Raw genomic sequence first — 21,941 nt, 5'->3', positions numbered from 1 at the left:
GAAAAGCAAATGGATTTGTATGTAGCATTTTGGATCTGGAGGAAGGCATTATGATAGAGTTGTGCGCAGGAGGATGGATGTGCTGGAAATAGATGTTTGAGGACAATGTGTGGTGTGAGGTGGTTTGATCGAGTAAATAATGTAAAGGTAAGAGAGATGTGTGGAAATAAAAAGAGTGTGTTGAGAGAGCAGAAGAGGGTGTTTTGAAATGGTTTGGCACATGGAGAGAATGAGTGAGGAAAGATTGACCAAGAGGGTATATGTGTCAGAGGTGGAGGAACAGAGAAGGGTCAGGTGAGGATATTCCGTCTAAGACTCAATTCTCTGTTCTTAATGCTACCTCGCTAACGCGGGGAGACAGCGACAAAGCAAAATAATAAAATATATATTGCAGATGAACTTATTAATGGGGTGACTTGTTGAGTGGTTGGTAAGAACATTCAAAGTATGAATCATGGTGAAAAGCCTGAGGATTGCAGGAATGCATGTAAAGTGCCATTTGTAATGGCAAAGGGGATAAAGGTGAATGTTCAAACTACAGAGGCATAAGTTTGTTAAGTATACTTGGAAAATTACACTGGTCAACAACTAATTTTCATCACACATGGCTTGTGACATATTTGATGTACTTATAGATGCTGATTTCAAAAATGCAATCCGTTTTGCTTGTATCACGTCTACTTTTAATGAGAGACTTTGGCACTGGCCAAAAGACAAAGTTAAGCTCTTAGCATGTCATCTAAAAGCAAAAAGTCTGCTCAAGAAGGATGCTCACATAAACTTATTTAGGAAAAGGAGTCAGACTCTACTTCTCATTTTTCAGTTGGTGGGCCACTCTGTTTTTGCAACAAATTTGACACATCATTCCACTGCTCATCCAAGAGCATAATCCCTCTCAATGGTGCTTGTTCATTGATTCATCTAAGAGAAGTCTGAAAGCAGTGCTGCTCCACAACAGGAACAAGAAACCCTCCATTCCTGTAGGTCATTCAGTGCACGTGAAAGAGTGCTATGAGAACATGCAGGTACTCGTAGATGCCATGAAATACATAAATAACAGCAGGAAAATAAGTGGGGACTCAAAGGATCGGCATGCTGATGGGAATGCAGTCAGGATTCACAAAATACTGCTGTTTTTCATGCCTCTGGGATAGTTGATCAATTCAAGCATTAAATGGAGTTGGACTGGCCTCAGCAAAGATCATATGAGCCAGGAAATTTAGTGTGTCAGGAATAGCCTCTGGTTGATCCACAATGTGTTCTTTCCCTGCTCCACGTAAAGCTTGGTCCCATGACGCAATTTGTGAAAACACTAGCCAAGAGAAACTTGAAAGGGATATGGAGTGTGTGGTGGAAAAAATTTCAAAGATCACTGAGGGCAAATTGAAAGAAGGCAATCTTCGTCCGGCTCCACAGATAAAGGACTCCTGGAAGACCACAATTTCAGCACACATCTTGATGACTTGGAGCTAGAGGCATGGAACACTTTTGTGTGGAAATTTCTTGGGAAACATTAGATCTCAGATTTTGAAGGTGTGAAAAACCTCTGAAATCTATGTTGCTATGGGATGTAAGATATTGCTCAAGGTGCATTTTCCTCCATTCACATCTGGAAATTTAAGCAGAGAATCCTAGAGCAGTGTCTGATGAACAAGGAGAGCACTTCCATAGAACATCAGTGCAATGGAGCATCGATACCAGCCAGAGCTTCTGGAATGAAGGAATGTTTGCAGATTACAGGGACAAACCTGAGTCAGAGCACCATAAGAGGTCTAAAGCTCAGCACGTTTGGCTTGTGAAGATCGATGCCACAAGAATGTTTTTAGCTTGTCCTTCTGGTTAGTATCATCTTTGTACACCTTCTATCTAAGAATACTGAATTTCTACATTTAAAATGTTTGAATGTATAAATCTTATCATTTTAGCTTTGACCATGTAATCATGTAGCTGCAGTTGAACTGAAGACGTATGTATCCGTAAAAAGAAAATGAGATGTGTTGTATTGAAATGGACAAAAAATTCGTAATCTGCATCGAATATTGGTCTTAGAAAGTTATCACATCACATCCCTGATGAGAAAAAAAAGTTCAATTTTGTTGATGTGTGTTATATGAGAGGGCACTGGTTAAGAGGGTGAAGACATGTACAGAGCATCAGATTGGGGAAGAGCAGTGTGGTTTCAGAAGTGGTAGAGGATGTGTGGATCAGGTGTTTGCTTTGAAGAAAGTATGTGAGAAATACTTAGAAAAGCAAATGGATTTGTATGTAGCATTTATGGATCTGGAGAAGGCATATGATAGAGTTGTTAGAGATGCTCTGTGGAAGGTATTAAGAATATATGGTGTGGGAGGCAAGTTGTTAGAAGCAGTGAAAAGTTTTTATCAACGATGTAAGGCATGTGTACGTGTAGGAAGAGAGGAAAGTGATTGGTTCTCAGTGAATGTAGGTTTGCGGCAGGGGTGTGTGATGTCTCCATGGTTGTTTAATTTGTTTATGGATGGGGTTGTTAGGGAGGTGAATGCAAGAGTTTTGGAAAGAGGGGCAAGTATGAAGTCTGTTGGGGATGAGAGAGCTTCGGAAGTGAGTCAGTTGTTGTTCGGTGATGATATAGCGCTGGTGGCTGATTCATGTGAGAAACTGCAGAAGCTGGTGACTGAGTTTGGTAAAGTGTGTGAAAGAAGAAAGTTAAGAGTAAATGTGAATAAGAGCAAGGTTATTAGGTACAGTAGGGTTGAGGGTCAAGTCAACTGGGAGGTAAGTTTGAATGGAGAAAAACTGGAGGAAGTAAAGTGTTTTAGATATCTGGGAGTGGATCTGGCAGCAGATGGAACCATGGAAGTGGAAGTGGATCATAGGGTGGGGGAGGGGGCGAAAATCCTGGGAGCCTTGAAGAATGTGTGGAAGGCGAGAACATTATCTCGGAAAGCAAAAATGAGTATGTTTGAAGGAATAGTGGTTCCAACAATGTTGTATGGTTGCGAGGCGTGGGCTATGGATAGAGTTGTGCGCAGGAGGATGGATGTGCTGGAAATGAGATGTTTGAGGACAATGTGTGGTGTGAGGTGGTTTGATCGAGTAAATAATGTAAAGGTAAGAGAGATGTGTGGAAATAAAAAGAGTGTGGTTGAGAGAGCAGAAGAGGGTGTTTTGAAATGGTTTGGGCACATGGAGAGAATGAGTGAGGAAAGATTGACCAAGAGGGTATATGTGTCAGAGGTGGAGGGAACGAGGAGAAGTGGGAGACCAAATTGGAGGTGGAAAGATGGAGTGAAAAAGATTTTGTGTGATCGGGGCCTGAACATGCAGGAGGGTGAAAGGCGTGCAAGGAATAGAGTGAATTGGAACGATGTGGTATACCGGGGTCGACGTGCTGTCAATGGATTGAACCAGGGCATGTGAAGCGTCTGGGGTAAACCATGGAAAGTTCTGTGGGGCCTGGATGTGGAAAGGGAGCTGTGGTTTCGGTGCATTATTACATGACAGCTAGAGACTGAGTGTGAATGAATGGGGCCTTTGGTGTCTTTTCCTAGCGCTACCTCGCACACATGAGGGGGGAGGGGGTTGTTATTCCATGTGTGGCAAGGTGGCGATGGGAACACATGAAGGCAGACAGTATGAATTATGTACATGTGTATATATGTATATGTCTGTGTGTGTATATATATGTGTACATTGAGGTGTATAGGTATGTATATTTGCGTGTGGACGTGTATGTGTATACATGTGTATGTGGGCGGGTTGGGCCATTCTTTCATCTGTTTCCTTGCGCTACCTCGCTAACGCGGGAGACAGCGACAAAGCAAAATAATAAAATATATATTGCAGATGAACTTATTAATGGGGTGACTTGTTGAGTGGTTGGTAAGAACATTCAAAGTATGAATCATGGTGAAAAGCCTGAGGATTGCAGGAATGCATGTATAGTGCCATTATGTAATGGCAAAGGGGATAAAGGTGAATGTTCAAACTACAGAGGCATAAGTTTGTTAAGTATACTTGGAAAATTACACTGGTCAACAACTAATTTTCATCACACATGGCTTGTGACATATTTGATGTACTTATAGATGCTGATTTCAAAAATGCAATCCGTTTTCTTGTATCACGTCTACTTTTAATGAGAGACTTGGCACTGCCAAAAGACAAAGTTAAGCTCTTAGCATGTCATCTAAAAGCAAAAAGTCTGCTCAAGAAGGATGCTCACATAACTTATTTCAGGAAAAGGAGTCAGACTCTTACTTCTCATTTTTCAGTTGGTGGGCCACTCTGTTTTTGCAACAAATTTGACACATCATTCCACTGCTCATCCAAGAGCATAATCCCTCTCAATGGTGCTTGTTCATTGATTCATCTAAGAGAAGTCTGAAAGCAGTGCTGCTCCACAACAGGAACAAGAAACCCTCCATTCCTGTAGGTCATTCAGTGCACGTGAAAGAGTGCTATGAGAACATGCAGGTACTCGTAGATGCCATGAAATACATAAATAACAGCAGGAAAATAAGTGGGGACTCAAAGGATCGGCATGCTGATGGGAATGCAGTCAGGATTCACAAAATACTGCTGTTTTTCATGCCTCTGGGATAGTTGAGCAACTTCCAAGCATTAAATGGAGTTGGACTGGCCTCAGCAAAGATCATATGAGCCAGGAATTTAGTGTGTCCAGGAATAGCCTCTGGTTGATCCACAATGTGTTCTTTCCCTGCTCCACGTAAAGCTTGGTCCCATGACGCAATTTGTGAAAACACTAGCCAAGAGAAACTTGAAAGGATTCGAGTGTGTGGTGGAAAAAATTTCAAAGATCACTGAGGGCAAATTGAAAGAAGGCATCTTCGTCGGTCCACAGATAAAGGGACTCCTGGAAGACCACAATTTCAGCACACATCTTGATGACTTGGAGCTAGAGGCATGGAACACTTTTGTGTGGAAATTTCTTGGGAAACATTAGATCTCCAGATTTTGAAGGTGTGAAAAACCTCTGAAATCTATGTTGCTATGGGATGTAAGATATTGCTCAAGGTGCATTTCCTCCATTCACATCTGGAAATTTAAGCAGAGAATCCTAGAGCAGTGTCTGATGAACAAGGAGAGCACTTCCATAGGAACATCAGTGCAATGGAGCATCGATACCAGCCAGAGCTTCTGGAATGAAGGAATGTTTGCAGATTACAGGGACAAACCTGAGTCAGAGCACCATAAGAGGTCTAAAGCTCAGCACGTTTGGCTTGTGAAGATCGATGCCACAGAATGTTTTTAGCTTGTCCTTCTGGATAGTATCATCTTTGTACACCTTCTATCTAAGAATACTGAATTTCTACATTAAAATGTTTGAACTGGTATAAATCTTATCATTTTAGCTTTGACCATGTATCATGTAGCTGCAGTTGAACTGAAGACGTATGTATCCGTAAAAAGAAAATGAGATGTGTTGTATTGAAATGGACAAAAAATTCGTAATCTGCATCGAATATTGGTCTAGAAAAGTTATCACATCACATCCCTGATGAGAAAAAAAAGTTCAATTTTGTTGATGAGTGTTATATGAGAGGGCACTGGTTAAGAGGGTGAAGACATGTACAGAACATCAGATTGGGGAGGAGCGGTGTGGTATCAGAAGTGTAGAGGATGTGTGGATCAGGTGTTTGCTTTGAAGAATGTGTGTGAAAAATACTTAGGAAAACAGATGGATTTGTATGTGGCATTTACGGATCTGGAGAAGGCATAGAATAGGCATGATAGAGATGCTTTGTGGAAAGTTTTAAGAATACATGATGTGGGAGATAAGCTGCTAGATACCGAGAAGTTTTATCAAGGATGCATGGCATCTGTATGAGTAGGAAGAAGGAGAGTGATTGGTTCCCAGTGAAGCTTGGTCTGCGGCAAAGGTTGTGAGATGTCACTATGGATGTTTAATTTGTTTATGGATGGGGTGGTGAGGGAGGTAAATGCAAGAGTTTGGAAGAGAGGGGTGAGTATGCAGTCTGTGGGGGGATGAGAGGGTCTGGGAAGTGAATAAATTGTTGGTTGCCAAAGATACAGCACTGGTGGCTAAATCGAGTGAACAACTGTAGAAGTTGGTGAGTGAGTCTGGAAGAGTGTGTGAAAGGAGATAGTTGCGAGTAAATGTAAATAAGAATACGGTTATAAAGTTCACTATGGTGGAGGGACAAGTTAGTTGGGATGTAAGTATGAATGGAGAAACAGCAGAAGTCAAGTGTTTTAGATATCTGGCAGTGTACCTGGCAGCGAATGGAACCATGGAAATGGAAGTGAGTGGTAGGGTGGGGGAGGGTGCGAAGGTTCTGGGAGCGATGAAGAATGTGTGGAGCAAGAGAATATTTCAGAGAGCGAAAATTGGTATGTTTAAAGGAATAGTAGCTCCAACAGTGTTATATGATTGTGAGGAATGGGCTATAGAAAATTTGTATGGAGGAGGGAGGATGTATTGGAGGAGGGTGCGAAGGTTCTGGGAGTGATGAAGAACATGTGGAGCAAGAGAATGTTATTTCAGAGAGCGAAAATTGGTATGTTTAAAGGAATAGTAGCTCCAACAGTGTTATATGGTTGCAAGGCATGGGCTATAGAAAATGTGTATGGAGGAGGGAGGATGTATTGGAAATGAAATGTTTGAGGACAAAATGTGGTGTGAGATGTTTTGATTGAATTAGTAATGAAAGGGTAAGAGAGATGTGTGGTAAAAGAGTGTGGGTGAAAGAGCAAAAGAGGGTGTGTTGATATGGTCTGGACATATGTACACATGTACATATTCATAATTGTTTGCCTTTATCCATTCTTGGTGCTACTCCATCACACAGGAAACAGCATTGTTACCTCCTGCTTCAGCAAGGTAGCACCAGGAAAACAGACAAAAAAAGGCACATTTGTTCACACTCAGTGCAATGCACCAAAACCACATCTTCCTAACCATATCCAGGCCCCACAGACCTTTCCATGGTTTACCCCAGATGCTTCACATGCCCTGGTTCAGTCCACTGACAGCACATCTACCCTGGTATACCACATTGTTCCAATTCACTCTATTCCTTGCATGCCTCTCACCCTCCGGTATGTTCAGGTCCTGATCACTCAAAATCTTTTTCACTCTGTCCTTCCACCTCCAGTTTGGTCTCCCGCTTCTCCTTTTTCTCTCTACCTCTGACACATATATCCTCTTTGTCAATCTTTCCTCACTCATTCTCCCCATATGTCCAAACCACTCCAACACACCCTCTTTTGCTCTCTCAACTAAACTCTTTCTGTTTCCACACATCTCTCTTACCCTTTCATTATTTAATGAAACCAACCTGACAACACATCTTGTCCTCAAACATATCATTTCCAACACATCCACCCCACTCTGTACAACCTTTTCTATAGCCCACGCCTTGCAACCATATAACATTGCTGGAACTACTATTCCTTCAAGCATACCCATTTTTGCTCTTCGAGACAACATTCACTCCTTCCACACATTCTTCATCGCTCCTAGAACCTTCGCCCCCTCCCCCATCCTATGACTCTTCCTCTTCCATGGTTTCATCTGCTGCTAAGTCCACTCCCAGACATCTAAAACACTTCACTTCCTCCAATTTTTCTCCATTCAAACTTAAATCCAAATCAACCTGTCCCTCAACCCTAATGGACCTAATAACCTTGCTCTTATTCTCATTTACTCTCAGCTTTCTCCTGTCATATACTTTTCTAAACCTAGTCACCAACTTCTCCAGTTTCTCCCTCGAATCAGCCACGAGCTGTATCGTCAGCGAACAACAACAGACTCACTTCCCAGGCCCTTTCATCCCTAACAGACTGCATATTTGCCCCTATGTCCAAAACTTGCATTTACCTCCCTAACCATCCCATCCATAAACAAATTAACCAAGGGGGGAACTCGCACACCCCTGCTGCAGACAGTCATTCACTGGGAAGCAATCACTCTCCTCTCTTCCTACTCATACACATGTCTTACACCATTGGTAAAAACTTTTCACTGCTTCTAGCAACTTAACTCTAGTGGCGTATCTATGGTACAGCAGATAGGGTAGAAGCCCTGGGCACCACTTGAAGGGGGGGGGGGGGGCACTCAACAGGTTTGTTTTTTAACATATGCTACCTGATTGACATTTTTTAACGGTTTCGTTTTGAGATATAAAAAAGAAACTCACCTACTTTTCAACTATTGTAATATTTTGCTACTATCAGTTACATTATCGTTTCTACGTTAAAATTTTGGTCAAATAAGTCTAACTTTCAGTCTTTAGAGTTTATATAAATTTAAGTTTAGCCTAACTCTTCAAAAGTTTATAATTACACTGCATATATTTTTATATACATCCACTGTATGTACATTTATAATCATGCTAGGAGCGCAATTTCAGTGCTTACCATAGGCGCTATTTCCCCTTGATACGCCCCTGAATAGTTAAGGGTATTTTTCAGCTCAAAATACTTTTTGTTTCAAAACTAAAAGAAAAGATATTCAAATACTTTTATACTTGAAATAATCATGTTAAATATATCATAATGCTCTCATTTACTGACAGATACTCATTAAATACTTTTCACCTATAGTAATATTTTGCTACTATCAGTTGCATTACCGCTTCTATGTTACAATTTTGATCAAATAAACCTTTAACTTTAAGAGTTTATATAAAGTTAAGTTTGGTCTAACTCTTCAACAGTTTATAATCTATTTATCTATTTATTTTACTTTGTCGCTGTCTCCTGCATTAGCGAGGTAGCACAAGGAAACAGACGAAAGAATGGCCCAACCCACCCACATACACATGTACATACATACACGTCCACACACGCAAATATGCATACCTATACATCTCAACGTATACATATATATGCACACAGACATATACATATATACACATGTACATAATTCATACTGTCTGCCTTTATTCATTCCCATCGCCACCCCGCCACACATGAAATAAAAACTCCCTTCCCCCTCATGTGTGCGAGGTAGTGCTAGGAAAAGACAACAAAGGCCACATTCATTCGCACTCAGTCTCTAGCTGTCATGTAATAATGCACCGAAACCACAGCTCCTTTTCCATATCCAGGCCCCACAGAACTTTCCATGGTTTACCCCAGACGCTTCACATGCCCTGGTTCAATCCATCGACAGCAGGTCAACCCCGGTATACCACATCGTTCCAATTCACTCTATTCCTTGCACACCTTCCACCCTCCTGTATGTTTAGGCCCCGATCACTCAAAATCTTTTTCACTCCATCTTTCCACCTCCAATTTGGTTTCCCGCTTCCCCTCATTCCCTCCATGTCAGACACATACATCCTCTTGGTCAGTCTTTCCTCACTCATTCTCTCCATATGACCAAACCATTTCAAAACACCCCCTTCTGCTCTCTCAACCACACCCTTTTTATTACCACACATCTCTCTTACCCTTTTATTACTTAATCAAACCACCTCACACTACTTATTGTCCTCAAACATCTCATTTCCAGCACATCTACCCTCCTCCGCACAACTCTATCTATAGCCCATGCCTCACAACCATATAACATTGTTGGAACCACTATTCCTTCAAAACATACCCATTTTTGCTTTCTTCAGTGCTCCCAGAACTTTCGCCCCCTCCCCTACCCTATGATTCACTTCCGCTTCCATGGTTCCATCCGCTACCAAATCCACTCCCACATATCTAAAGCACTTCACTTCCTCCAGTTTTTCTCCATTCAAACTTACCTCCAATTGACTTGTCCCTCAATCCTACTGTATACCTAATAACCTTGCTCTTATTCACATTTACTCTCAGCTTTCTTCTTTCACACACTTTACCAAACTCAGTCACCAGCTTCTGCAGTTTCTCACATGAATCAGCCACCAGGGCTGTATCATCAGCGAACAACAACTGACTCACTTCCCAAGCTCTCTCATCCACAACAGACTGCATACTTGCCCTTCTTTCCAAAACTCTTGCATTCACCTCCCTAACAACCCAATCCATAAACAAATTAAACAACCATGGAGAGACATCACACACCCCTACCGCAAACCTACATTCACTAAGAACCAATCACTTTCCTCTCTTCCTACACGTACATATGCCTTACATCCTCGATAAAAACTTTTCAATGCTTCTAATAACTTGCCTCCCGCACCATATATTCTTAATACCTTCCAAAAAGCATCTCTATCAACTCTATCATATGCCTTCTCCAGATCCATAAATGCTACATACAAATCCATTTGCTTTTCTAAGTATTTCTCACATACATTCTTCAAAGCAAACACCTGATCCACTCATCCTCTACCACTTCTGAAACCACACTGCTCTTCCCTAATCTGATGCTCTGTAAATGCCTTCACCCTCTCAATCAATACCCTCCCATATAATTTCCTAGGAATACTCAACAAACTTATACCTCTGTAATTTGAGCACTCACTTTTATCCCCTTTGCCTTTGTAAATGGCACTATGCAAGCATTCCGCCAATCCTCAGGCACCTCACCATGAGTCATACATACATTAAATAACCTTACCAACCAGTCAACAGTACAGTCACCCCCTTTTTTAATAAATTCCACTGCAATACCATCAAAACCCGCTGCCTTGCTGGCTTTCATCTTCAGCAAAGCTTTTACTACCTCTTTGTTTACCTAATCATTGAACATTCTCCCTAACCCTCTCACTTTGCACACCACCTTGGCCAAAACACCCTATATCTGCCACTCCATCATCAAACACATTCAACAACCCTTCAAAATACTCACTCCATCTCCTTCTCACATTACCACTACTCCCCATTAGCCCCCTTTCACTGAAGTTCCCATTGATTCCCTTGTCTTACGCACATTATTTACCTCCTTCCAAAACATCTTTTTATTCTCCCTCAAATTTAATGATACTCTCTCACCCCAACTCTCATTTGCCCTATTTTTCACCTGTTGCATCTTTCTCTTGACCTCCTGTCTCTTTCTTTTATACATCTCCCACTCATTTGCATTATTTCCCTGTAAAAATTGCCCAAATGCCTGTCTTCTCTTTCACTAACAATCTTACTTCTTCATCCCACCACTCACTATCCTTTCTAATCTGCCCACCTCCCAAGCTTCTCATGCCACAAGCATCTTTTGCGCAAGCCATCACTGCTTCCCTAAATACATCCCATTCCTCCCCCACTTCCCTTATGTCCTTTGTTCTCACCTTTTTCCATTCTGTACTCAGTCTCTCCTGGTACTTCCTCACACAAGTCTCCTTCCCAAGCTCACTTACTCTCACCACTCTCTTCACCCCAACATTCTCTCTTCTTTTCTGAAAATCTCTGCAAATCTTAACCTTTGCCTCCACAAGATAATGATCAGACATCCCTCCAGTTGCACCTCTCAGCACATTAACATCCAAAAGTCTCTCTTTGGCACGCCTATCAATTAACACGTAATCCAATAACACCCTCTGGCTATCTCTCCTACTTACATACATATATTTATGTATATCTATCTTTTTAAACCAGGTATTCCCAATCATCAGTCCTTTTTCAGCACATAAATCTACAAGCTCTTCACCATTTCCATTTACGACACTGAACACCCCATGTACACCAATTATTTCCTCAACTTCCACATTACTCACCTTTGCATTCAAATCACCCATCACCCAGTCTCGTGCATCAAAACTACTAACACACTCACTCAGCTGCTCCCAAAACACTTGCCTCTCATGATCTTTCTTCTCATGCCCAGGTGCATATGCACCAATAATCACCCATCTCTCTCCATCCACTTTCAGTTTTACCCATATCAATCTAGGTTTACTTTCTTACACTCTATCGCATACTCCCACCACTCCTGTTTCAGGAGTAGTGCTACTCCTTCCCTTGCTCTTGTCCTCTCACTAACCCCTGACTTTACTCCCAAGACATTCCCAAACCACTCTTCTCCTTTACCCTCGAGCTTCGTTTCACTCAGAGCCAAAACATCCAGGTTCCTTTCCTCAAACATACTACCTATCTCTCCTTTTTTCTCATCTTGGTTACATCCACACACATTTAGACACCCCAATCTGAGCCTTCAAGGAGGATGAGCACTCCCCACATGACTCCTTCTGTTTCCCCTTTTAGAAAGTTAAAATACAAGGATGGGAGGGTTTCCAGCTCCCCCGCTCCCATCCCCTTTAGTCACCTTCTACGACATGTGAGGAATGCGTGGGAAGTATTCTTTCTCCCCTATCCCCAGGGATAAGTTTATAATTACACAGTATATATATTTTTATATACATCCACTGTATGTACATTTTTAATCAAGCCAGGGGTGCAATTTCAGTGTTTGCCATAGAAGCTATTTCCCCAAGATACACCCCTGCTTACCTCCCACACAATATACTTTTAAGACCTTCCACAAAGCTTCTCTATCAACACTGTCAAATGCCTTCTCCAGATCCATAAATGCTACGTACAAACCCATCTGTTTTTCTAAGTATTTCTCACACACATTCTTCAAAGCAAACACCTGATCCACACATCCTCTACCACTTCTGAAACCACACTGCTCCTCCCCAGTCTCATGCTCTGTACATGTCTTCATCCTCTCAATACCCTCCTATACAATTTCCCAGGAATACCAAACAAACTTATGCCTCTATAGTTTGAACACTCACCTCTATCCCCATTGCCTTTGTACAATGGCACCATGCATGCATTCTGCCAATCCTCAGGCACTTCATCATGATCCATATATACAATGAATATCCTTACAACTAATCAACAATACAGTCATCTCTTTTTTTAACAAATTCTACTGCCATATCATCCAAACCTGCCGCCTTGCCGGATTTCATATTCCGCAAAGCTTCCCTCTTAACCAAACCATTCTCCCTGACCCTCTCACTTAGCACACCACAAAACACAGTACATCTGCCACTCTATCATCAATTACATTCAACAAACCTTCAAAATACTCAGTCCATCTCCTCACTTCATCACTACATGTTATTACATCCCTCCCTTGCCCCCTTCACTGATGTTCCCATTTGTTCTCTTGTCTTACGCATATTATTAGCCTCCTTCCAACACATCTTTTTATTCTCCATAAAGTTTAATGATACTCTCTCACCCCAACTCTCATTTGCTCTCTTTTTCAACTCTAGCACCTTTCTCTTGACCACCTGCTGCTTTCTTTTATACATCTCCCAGTCATTTACACTCCTTCCTTACAAGTATCGTCCAAATGCCTCTCTTTTCTCTTTCACTAAGAACTTTACTTCTTCATCCCACCACTCACTACCCTTTCTAAACTGCCCATCTCCCACCTTCCTCTTTTGTACAACCCATCACTGCTTCCGTAAATACATCCCAATCCTCACACACACCCCTCACATCATTTGCTCTCACCTTTTGCCATTCTACACTCAATCTCACCTGGTACTTCCTCATACAAGTCTCCTTTCCAAGCTCACTTACTCTCAACACTCTCTTCTCCTTAACATTCTCTCTTCTTTTTTGAAAATCTCTACAAATCTTCACCTTGCCTCCATAGATCAGCAATGGGCCACGGTGGAGGTGCAGATCGTTAGTAGGCCAGGGTAGTGGTATAGATCAGCAGTGGGCCAGGGTAGGGGTACAGATCAATAGTGGGTCAGGGTAGTGGTACAGATCAGCAGTGGGCCAGGGTAGGGGTACAGCTCAGCAGTGGGCCAGAGTAGGGGTACAGCTCAGCAGTGAGTCAGGGTAGGGGTACAGCTCAGCAGTGGGGCCAGGGTAGGGGTACAGATCAGCAGTGGGCCAGGATAGGGGTACAGCTCAGCAGTGGGCCAGGGTAGGGGTACAGATCAGCAGTGGGCTAGGGGAGTGGTACAGATCAGCAGTGGGTCAGGGTAGGGGTACAGATCAGCAGTGGGCCAGAGTAGGGATATAGATCAGCTGTGGGCCAGGGTAGGGGTACAGATCAGCAGTGGGGCAGGGCTAAAGTGCAAGTCAGCAGTTGGGCAAACCAGGTGGAGCAGGCCAGGTGTATGGGTCAGCAGTGGAGCCGGCTAGGTGTATAGGTCAGCTGTGGAGAAAGCCAGGTGTAAAGGTTAGCAGTTGATAAGGCAAGGTGTATAGGTCAGCAGTGGATAAGGCAAGAAGTATAGGTCAGCAGTGGATAAGGCGAGGTGTATAGGTCAGTGGTGGATAAGGGGAGGTGTATAGGTCAGCAGTGAAGGCCAGGTGTAAAGGTCAGCAGAGGGGCAGGGTAAGGTACAGGTTAGCAGGGGGTAAGGAATGAGTGAGAAAGGTCAGCAAAGATACAGGATAAGCACAAAGTGGAGCACCTACCTGGGCATGTTGGTCGATCAGGTCACTGCGTCCCGTCTCAACGAAGGTCTTGACGGCTGTGTCGGCTACCTCCCCAGCACGGAACAGTACATACCTCTGGTCATGGCTCATCCCTGCCAGACACAGACATAATGTTAGATCACTGCTCTAGGGCCATCCCTGCCAGACACAGACATGGTGTTAGATCACTGCTCTAGGGCCATCCCTGCCAGGCACAGACACGGTGTTAGATCAATGCTCTAGAGCCACCAAAGCCAGACACAGACATGGGGCTAGATCACTGCTCTGGGGCCATCCTTGCCAAACACAGACACTGTTAAATCACTGCTCTAGGGTCATCCATGCCAGACACAGTCATGGGGTTAGATCATTGCTCTAGGGCCATCCCTGCCAGACACAGTCCTGGGGTTAGATCACTGCTCTAGGGCCATCCCTGACAGACACAGTCATGGGGTTAGATCACTGCTCTAGAGCCATCCCTGCCAGACACAGACATGGTGTTAGATCACTGCTATAGGGCCATCCTTGCTAGACACAGACACGGTGTTAGATCACTGCTCTAGGGGCCATCCCTGCCAGACACAGACATGGGGTTAGATTACTGCTCTAGGGCCATCAAAGCCCGACACAGACACTGTGTTAAATCACTTCTCTAGGGCCATCCCTGCCAGACACAGACAGTTAAATCACTGCTCTGGAGCCATCCCTGCCAGACACAGTCATGAAGTTAGATCACTGTACTAGGGCCATCGCACTAGACACAGACATGGGTTAGATCACTGCTCTAGGGCCATCCCTGCCAGACACAGACATGGGATTAGGTCACTAGTCCTGGTGATGGGGTAAGGGTGAAGTTAAGTCAATTAAAGGAGAAGAAAGGGTCAGGTTAAGAGAGGACTGAGTTAATATGCTATATCATGAACGTGTATGGTGAAGTGGGGGTTGTCATGTACGGAGAAGCAGATTAGCTGGGGATTAGCAAGTACAGAGAAGCAAATTAGGTGGGAGTAAATCAGTGAAGCAGATTAGGTGGGAGTAAATCAGTGAAGCAGATTAGTGGGGGTAAATCAACATGGAGAAGCACATTATATGGGGATAAATCAGCACAGAAAAGCAGGTGCAAGTAAATTAGTAAGGAGAAGCATGGACATGGAAATTAATCAAAATGAATAAGCAAGTGGCAGTCAATTAGTTTGGAGACGCAGATAATTAGAATTAATTAGCGAAGAGCCAATAGGGGGTTAACTTGTTTGGAAAAGCGTGTAATTTGGGATTTAAGTACTACGTAAAAGCAAGTAAAGCTGGGGTTAATCACTACAGAGTGGGTGAACAGAGGATGATCATCATTATGAAGAAGAAACTAACGGAGAAGCAGGCAATTCAGGGATAATTGGTATGAAGAAGTGGGTAAAGTCGGGAATCAATTAACATGTAAGAACAAGTAAGTCAGATGTCTAATATTAAGGAGAAACAGGTCAATGAGACGACAATCAATAGGAAGAAAAAGGGTAAATTGTAGCTCCCACCACAGTCAGGTACCTCTTTATGAAGCACCTGTTGTGAACACCACGAACATTGTATCTATGCAATCGTTGGGGTATGAAGCACCTCCAGCAGCAACAATACACAGAGTACATCCCAGCAGCACAATACACAGAGCACATCCCAGCAGCACAACACACAGAGCCCACCTCCAGCAGCACAACACAAAGAACCCACCTCCAGCAGCACAATACACAGAGCCCACCTCCAGCAGCACAATACACAGAGCCCATCTCCAGCAGCAACAATACACAGAGCCCACCTCCAGCAGCACAATACACAGAGCCCACCTCCAGCAGCAACAATATACAGAGCCCACCTCCAGCAGCACAATACACAGAGCCCATCTCCAGCAGCAACAATACACAGAGCCCACCTCCAGCAGCACAATACACAGAGCACATCCCAGCAGCACAATACACAGAGCCTACCTCCAGCAGCACAATACACAGAGCCCACCTCCAGCAGCACAATACTAAGAGCCCACCTCCAGCAGCACAATACACAGGGCCCATCTCCAGCAGCAGCAATACACAGAGCCCACCTCCAGCAGCACAATACACAGAGCCCACCTCCAGCAGCACAATACTAAGAGCCCACCTCCAGCAGCACAATACACAGAGCCCACCTCCAGCAGCACAATACTAAGAGCCCACCTCCAGCAGCACAATACACAGAGCCCATCTCCAGCAGCACAATACACAGAGCCCACCTCCAGCAGCACAATACTAAGAGCCCACCTCCAGCAGCACAATACACAGAGCCCATCTCCAGCAGCACAATACACAGAGCCCACCTCCAGCAGCACAATACTAAGAGCCCACCTCCAGCAGCACAATACACAGAGCCCACCTCCAGCAGCACAATACTAAGAGCCCACCTCCAGCAGCACAATACACAGAGCCCACCTCCAGCAGCACAATACACAGAGCCCATCTCCAGCAGCAACAATACACAGAGCCGACCTCCAGCAGCACAACACAAAGAACCCACCTCCAGCAGCACAATACACAGAGCCCACCTCCAGCAGCACAATACACAGAGCCCACCTCCAGCAGCACAATACACAGAGCCCATCTCCAGCAGCAACAATACACAGAGCCGACCTCCAGCAGCACAATACACAGAGCACACCTCCAGCAGCACAATACACAGGGCCCATCTCCAGCAGCAACAATACACAGAGCCGACCTCCAGCAGCACAACACAAAGAACCCACCTCCAGCAGCACAATACTAAGAGCCCACCTCCAGCAGCACAATACACAGAGCCCACCTCCAGCAGCACAATACACAGAGCCCACCTCCAGCAGCACAATACACAGAGCCCACCTCCAGCAGCACAACACACTGATGCATCCCAACCTGCTCCACACTACACTATACTGATGCATCCCAACCTGCTCCAGAATACCTTCCATCCTGCTCTACACTGCACTGACCGCTTCATGCCAAACTACTACACACTACACTGCACTTGTACGTTCTAAGGTTGTCAGAGCCAGAGTACTTTCCAGTCTTACCAAACAACTCGCACTGGGCCATGTAATGCTGGTTCATATTCCATCTTCTCTAAGAGTAGCGATAAGTTGACAGAGCAGGGGTAGAGCAGCAGTAAGTGGACACAGCAGGGGTAGAGCAGCAGTAAGTGGACACAGCAGGGGTAGAGCAGCAGTAAGTGACACAGCAGGGGTAGAGCAGCAGTAAGTGACACAGCAGGGGGAGAGCAGCAGTAAGTGACACAGCAAGGGTAGAGCAGCAGTAAGTGGACACAGCAGGGGTAGAGCAGCAGTAAGTGACACAGCACGGGTAGAGCAGCAGTAAGTGACACAGCAGGGGTAGAGCAGCAGTAAGTGACACAGCAGGGGTAGAGCAGCAGTAAGCGGACACAGCAGGGGTAGAGCAGCAGTAAGTGGACACAGCCGGGGTAGAGCAGCAGTAAGTGGACACAGCCGGGGTAGAGCAGCAGTAAGTGGACACAGCAGGGGTAGAGCAGCAGTAAGTGACACAGCAGGGGTAGAGCAGCAGTAAGTGACACAGCAGGGGTAGAGCAGCAGTAAGTGGACACAGCAGGGGTAGAGCAGCAGTAAGTGGACACAGCAGGGGTAGGGCAGCAGTAAGTGGACACAGCAGGGGTAGGGCAGCAGTAAGTGGACACAGCAGGGGTAGAGCAGCAGTAAGTGGACACAACAGAGGTAGAGCAGCAGTAAGTGGACACAGCAGGGGTAGAGCAGCAGTAAGTGGACACATCAGGGGTAGGGCAGCAGTAAGTGACACAGCAGGGGTAGAACAGCAGTAAGAGGACACAGCAGGGGTAGAGCAGCAGTAAGTGACACAGCAGGGGTAGGGCAGCAGTAAGTGGACACAGCAGGGGTAGAGCAGCAGTAAGTGACACAGCAGGGGTAGAACAGCAGTAAGAGGACACAGCAGGGGTAAAGCAGCAGTAAGTGACACAGCAGGAGTAGGGCAGCAGTAAGTGGACACAGCAGGGGTAGGGCAGCAGTAAGTGGACACAGCAAGGGTAGAGCAGCAGTAAGTGGACACAACAGGGGTAGAGCAGCAGTAAGTGGACACAGCAGGGGTAGAGCAGCAGTAAGTGGACACATCAGGGGTAGGGCAGCAGTAAGTGACACAGCAGGGGTAGGGCAGCAGTAAGTGGACACAGCAAGGGTAGGGCAGCAGTACGTGACACAGCAGGGGTAGAGCAGCAGTGACACAGCAGGGGTAGAACAGCAGTAAGTGACACAGCAGGGGTAGAGCAGCAGTAAGTGACACAGCAGGGGTAGGGCAGCAGTAAGTGACACAGCAGGGGTAGAGCAGCAGTAAGTGGACAGAGCAGGGGTAGAGCAGCAGCAGTGACACAGCAGGGGTAGGGCAGCAGTAAGTGGACACAGCAAGGGTAGGGCAGCAGTACGTGACACAGCAGGGGTAGAGCAGCAGTAAGTGGACACAGCAGGGGTAAAGCAGCAGTAAGTGGACACAGCAGGGGTAAAGCAGCAGTAAGTGACACAGCAGGGGTAGAACAGCAGTAAGTAGACACAGCAGGGGTAGAACAGCAGTAAGTGGACACAGCAGGGGTAGAGCAGCAGTAAGTGACACAGCTGGGGTAGAGCAGCAGTGACACAGCAGGGGTAGAGCAGCAGTAAGTGACACAGCAGGGGTAGAGCAGCAGTAAGTGACACAGCAGGGGTAGAGCAGCAGTAAGTGACACAGCAGGGGTAGAGCAGCAGTAAGTGGACACATCAGGGGTAGGGCAGCAGTAAGTGACACAGCAGGGGTAGAGCAGCAGTAAGTGACACAGCAGGGGTAGAGCAGCAGTAAGTGACACAGCAGGGGTAGAGCAGCAGTAAGTGACACAGCAGGGGTAGAACAGCAGTAAGTGACACAGCAGGGGTAGAGCAGCAGTGACACAGCAGGGGTAGAGCAGCAGTAAGTGACACAGCAGGGGTAGAGCAGCAGTAAGTGGACACAGCAGGGGTAGAGCAGCAGTAAGTGACACAGCAGGGGTAGAGCAGCAGTAAGTGACACAGCAGGGGTAGAGCAGCAGTAAGTGACACAGCAGGGGTAGAGCAGCAGTAAGTGACACAGCAGGGGTAGAGCAGCAGTAAGTGACACAGCAGGGGTAGAGCAGCAGTAAGTGACACAGCAGGGGTAGAGCAGCAGTAAGTGGACACAGCAGGGGTAGAGCAGCAGTAAGTGGACACAGCAGGGGTAGGGCAGCAGTAAGAGACACAGCAGGGGTAGAGCAGCAGTAAGTGGACACAGCCGGGGTAGAGCAGCAGTAAGTGACACAGCAGGGGTAGAGCAGCAGTAAGTGGACACAGCAGGGGTAGGGCAGCAGTAAGTGACAGAGCAGGGGTAGAGCAGCAGTAAGTGGACACAGCAGGGGTAGAGCAGCAGTAAGTGGACACAGCAGGGGTAGGGCAGCAGTAAGTGACACAGCAGGGGTAGAGCAGCAGTAAGTGGACACAGCAGGGGTAGGGCAGCAGTAAGTGGACACAGCAGGGGTAGGGCAGCAGTAAGTGACACAGCAGGGGTAGAGCAGCAGTAAGTGGACACAGCAGGGGTAGAGCAGCAGTAAGTGGACACAGCAGGGGTAGGGCAGCAGTAAGTGGACACAGCAGGGGTAGAGCAGCAGTAAGTGACACAGCAGGGGTAGAGCAGCAGTAAGTGACACAGCAGGGGTAGAGCAGCAGTAAGTGACATAGCAGGGGTAGGGCAGCAGTAAGTGACACAGCAGGGGTAGGACAGCAGTAAGTGACACAGCAGGGGTAGGGCAGCAGTAAGTGGACACAGCCGGGGTAGAGCAGCAGTAAGTGACACAGCAGGGGTAGAACAGTAGTAAGTGGACCCAGCAGGGGTAGAGCAGCAGTAAGTGGACACAGCAGGGGTAGAGCAGCAGTAAGTGGACACAGCTGGGGTAGAACAGCAGTAAATGGACACAGCAGGGGTAGAACAGTAGTAAGTGGACCCAGCAGGGGTAGAGCAGCAGTAAGTGACACAGCAGGGGTAGAGCAGCAGTAAGTGGACACAGCAGGGGTAAAGCAGCAGTAAGTGGACACAGCAGGGGTAGAACAGCAGTAAGTGACACAGCAGGGGTAGAGCAGCAGTGACACAGCAGGGGTAGGGCAGCAGTAAGTGACACAGCAGGGGTAGGGCAGCAGTGACACAGCAGGGGTAGAGCAGCAGTAAGTGACACAGCAGGTGTAGAACAGCAGTAAGTGACACAGCAGGGGTAGAGCAGCAGTAAGTGACACAGCAGGGGTAGAGCAGCAGTAAGTGACACAGCAGGGGTAGGGCAGCAGTAAGTGACACAGCAGGGGTAGAGCAGCAGTAAGTGGACACAGCAGGGGTAGAGCAGCAGTAAGTGACACAGCAGGGGTAGGGCAGCAGTAAGTGACACAGCAGGGGTAAAGCAGCAGTAAGTGGACACAGCAGGGGTAGAACAGCAGTAAATGACACAGCAGGGGTAGAGCAGCAGTAAGTGACACAGCAGGGGTAGAACAGCAGTAAGTGACACAGCCGGGGTAGGGGAACGGTAAGTGAACACAGTAGGGTTACGGTAGTAGTACGTGGCCAGGGTGAGGGGATGCGGGGTGAAGGGTGGCCGGGTGGAGGGAGAGGGAGGGGCAGAGTGACAGGTGTCCAGGGTAGGGGAGGACCGTGGTAAAGGGTAGCCAGGGTAGGTAAGGCATGGCCAGAGTGAAGGGTGGCCTGGGTGGCTAAGGACAATGAGAAGGGTGGCCAGGGTAGGGGTGGGCCAAAGAAGGGTGGCCAGGGTAGGGGTGGGCCAAAGAAGGGTGGCCAGGGTAGAGAAGGGTCAGAGTAAAAGGTGGCCAAGGTTGAAAGGGCCACAGTAAAGGGTGGCCAGAGTACGGGAAGGCTAGAGTGAAGGGTGGCCAAGGTTGAGGAGGGCCAGAGTGAAGGGTGGCCAGGGTAGGGAGACCAGTGTAAAGGGTGGCCAGGGGAGGGAAGGGCCAGAATGGAAGGCGGCCAGGGTCGGGGAGGTCCAAAGTGAAGGGTGTCCAAGGTAGGGGAGGGCCAGAGTGAAGGGAGGTCTGGGTAGGGGAGGGCCAGTGTTAAGGGTGGCCAGGGTAGGGGAGGGCTAGAGTGAAAGATGGCCAGGGTTGGGAAGGGCTAGAGTGAAGGGAGGCCTGGGTAGGGGACGGCCAGAGTGAAGGGTGGCCAAGGTAGGGGAGGGAAATGAATGAAGGGTGGCAAGACTGAAAGGTGGCCAGAGTAGGGGAGGGCCAGAGTGAAGGGTGGCCAGGATAGGGGAGGGCCAGAGTGAAGGGTGGCCAAGGTAGGAGAGGGCCAGAGAAAAGGGTGGCCAGGGTAGGGGAGGGAGAGTGAAGTGGCCAGGGTGAGGGAGGGTCAGAGTGAAGGGTTTCCAGGGTTGGGGAGGGCCAGAGTGAAGGGTGGCCAGGGTAGGGGAGGGCCAGAGTGAAGGGTGGCCAGGATTGGGGAGGGCCAGAGTAGGGGAGAGCGAGAGTGAAGGATTGAGAGGTTAAGGGACGGCCAGAGTGAAGTGTGGCCAAGGTAAGGAAGGGCCAGAGTGAAGGGTGGCCTGGGTAGAGGAGTCAGAGTGAAAGGTGGTCAAGGTTGGAGAGG

General features: G+C 46.6%; 1 protein-coding gene across 1 annotated transcript in view; it reads right to left on the bottom strand.

Moving 5' to 3' along the window:
• LOC139759278 (uncharacterized) overlaps positions 1–21,941 on the bottom strand; it is a 237,589-nt gene that overhangs the window by 65,487 nt on the left and 150,161 nt on the right. The window contains exons 2-3 of the mRNA XM_071681422.1: positions 14,196–14,402; positions 4,552–4,744 (exon numbers count right to left, since the gene is read on the bottom strand). Of these exons, the coding sequence (XP_071537523.1) occupies positions 4,552–4,744; positions 14,196–14,402 (400 nt within the window). The remainder of the gene's footprint in view (positions 1–4,551; positions 4,745–14,195; positions 14,403–21,941) is intronic.

The sequence above is a fragment of the Panulirus ornatus genome, chromosome 32 (genome assembly GCF_036320965.1).
Source record: "Panulirus ornatus isolate Po-2019 chromosome 32, ASM3632096v1, whole genome shotgun sequence".
NCBI lineage: Eukaryota > Metazoa > Arthropoda > Malacostraca > Decapoda > Palinuridae > Panulirus > Panulirus ornatus.
Note: the sequence above shows the minus strand (reverse complement) of the source record. Positions and strands in the feature narration are given on the sequence as shown.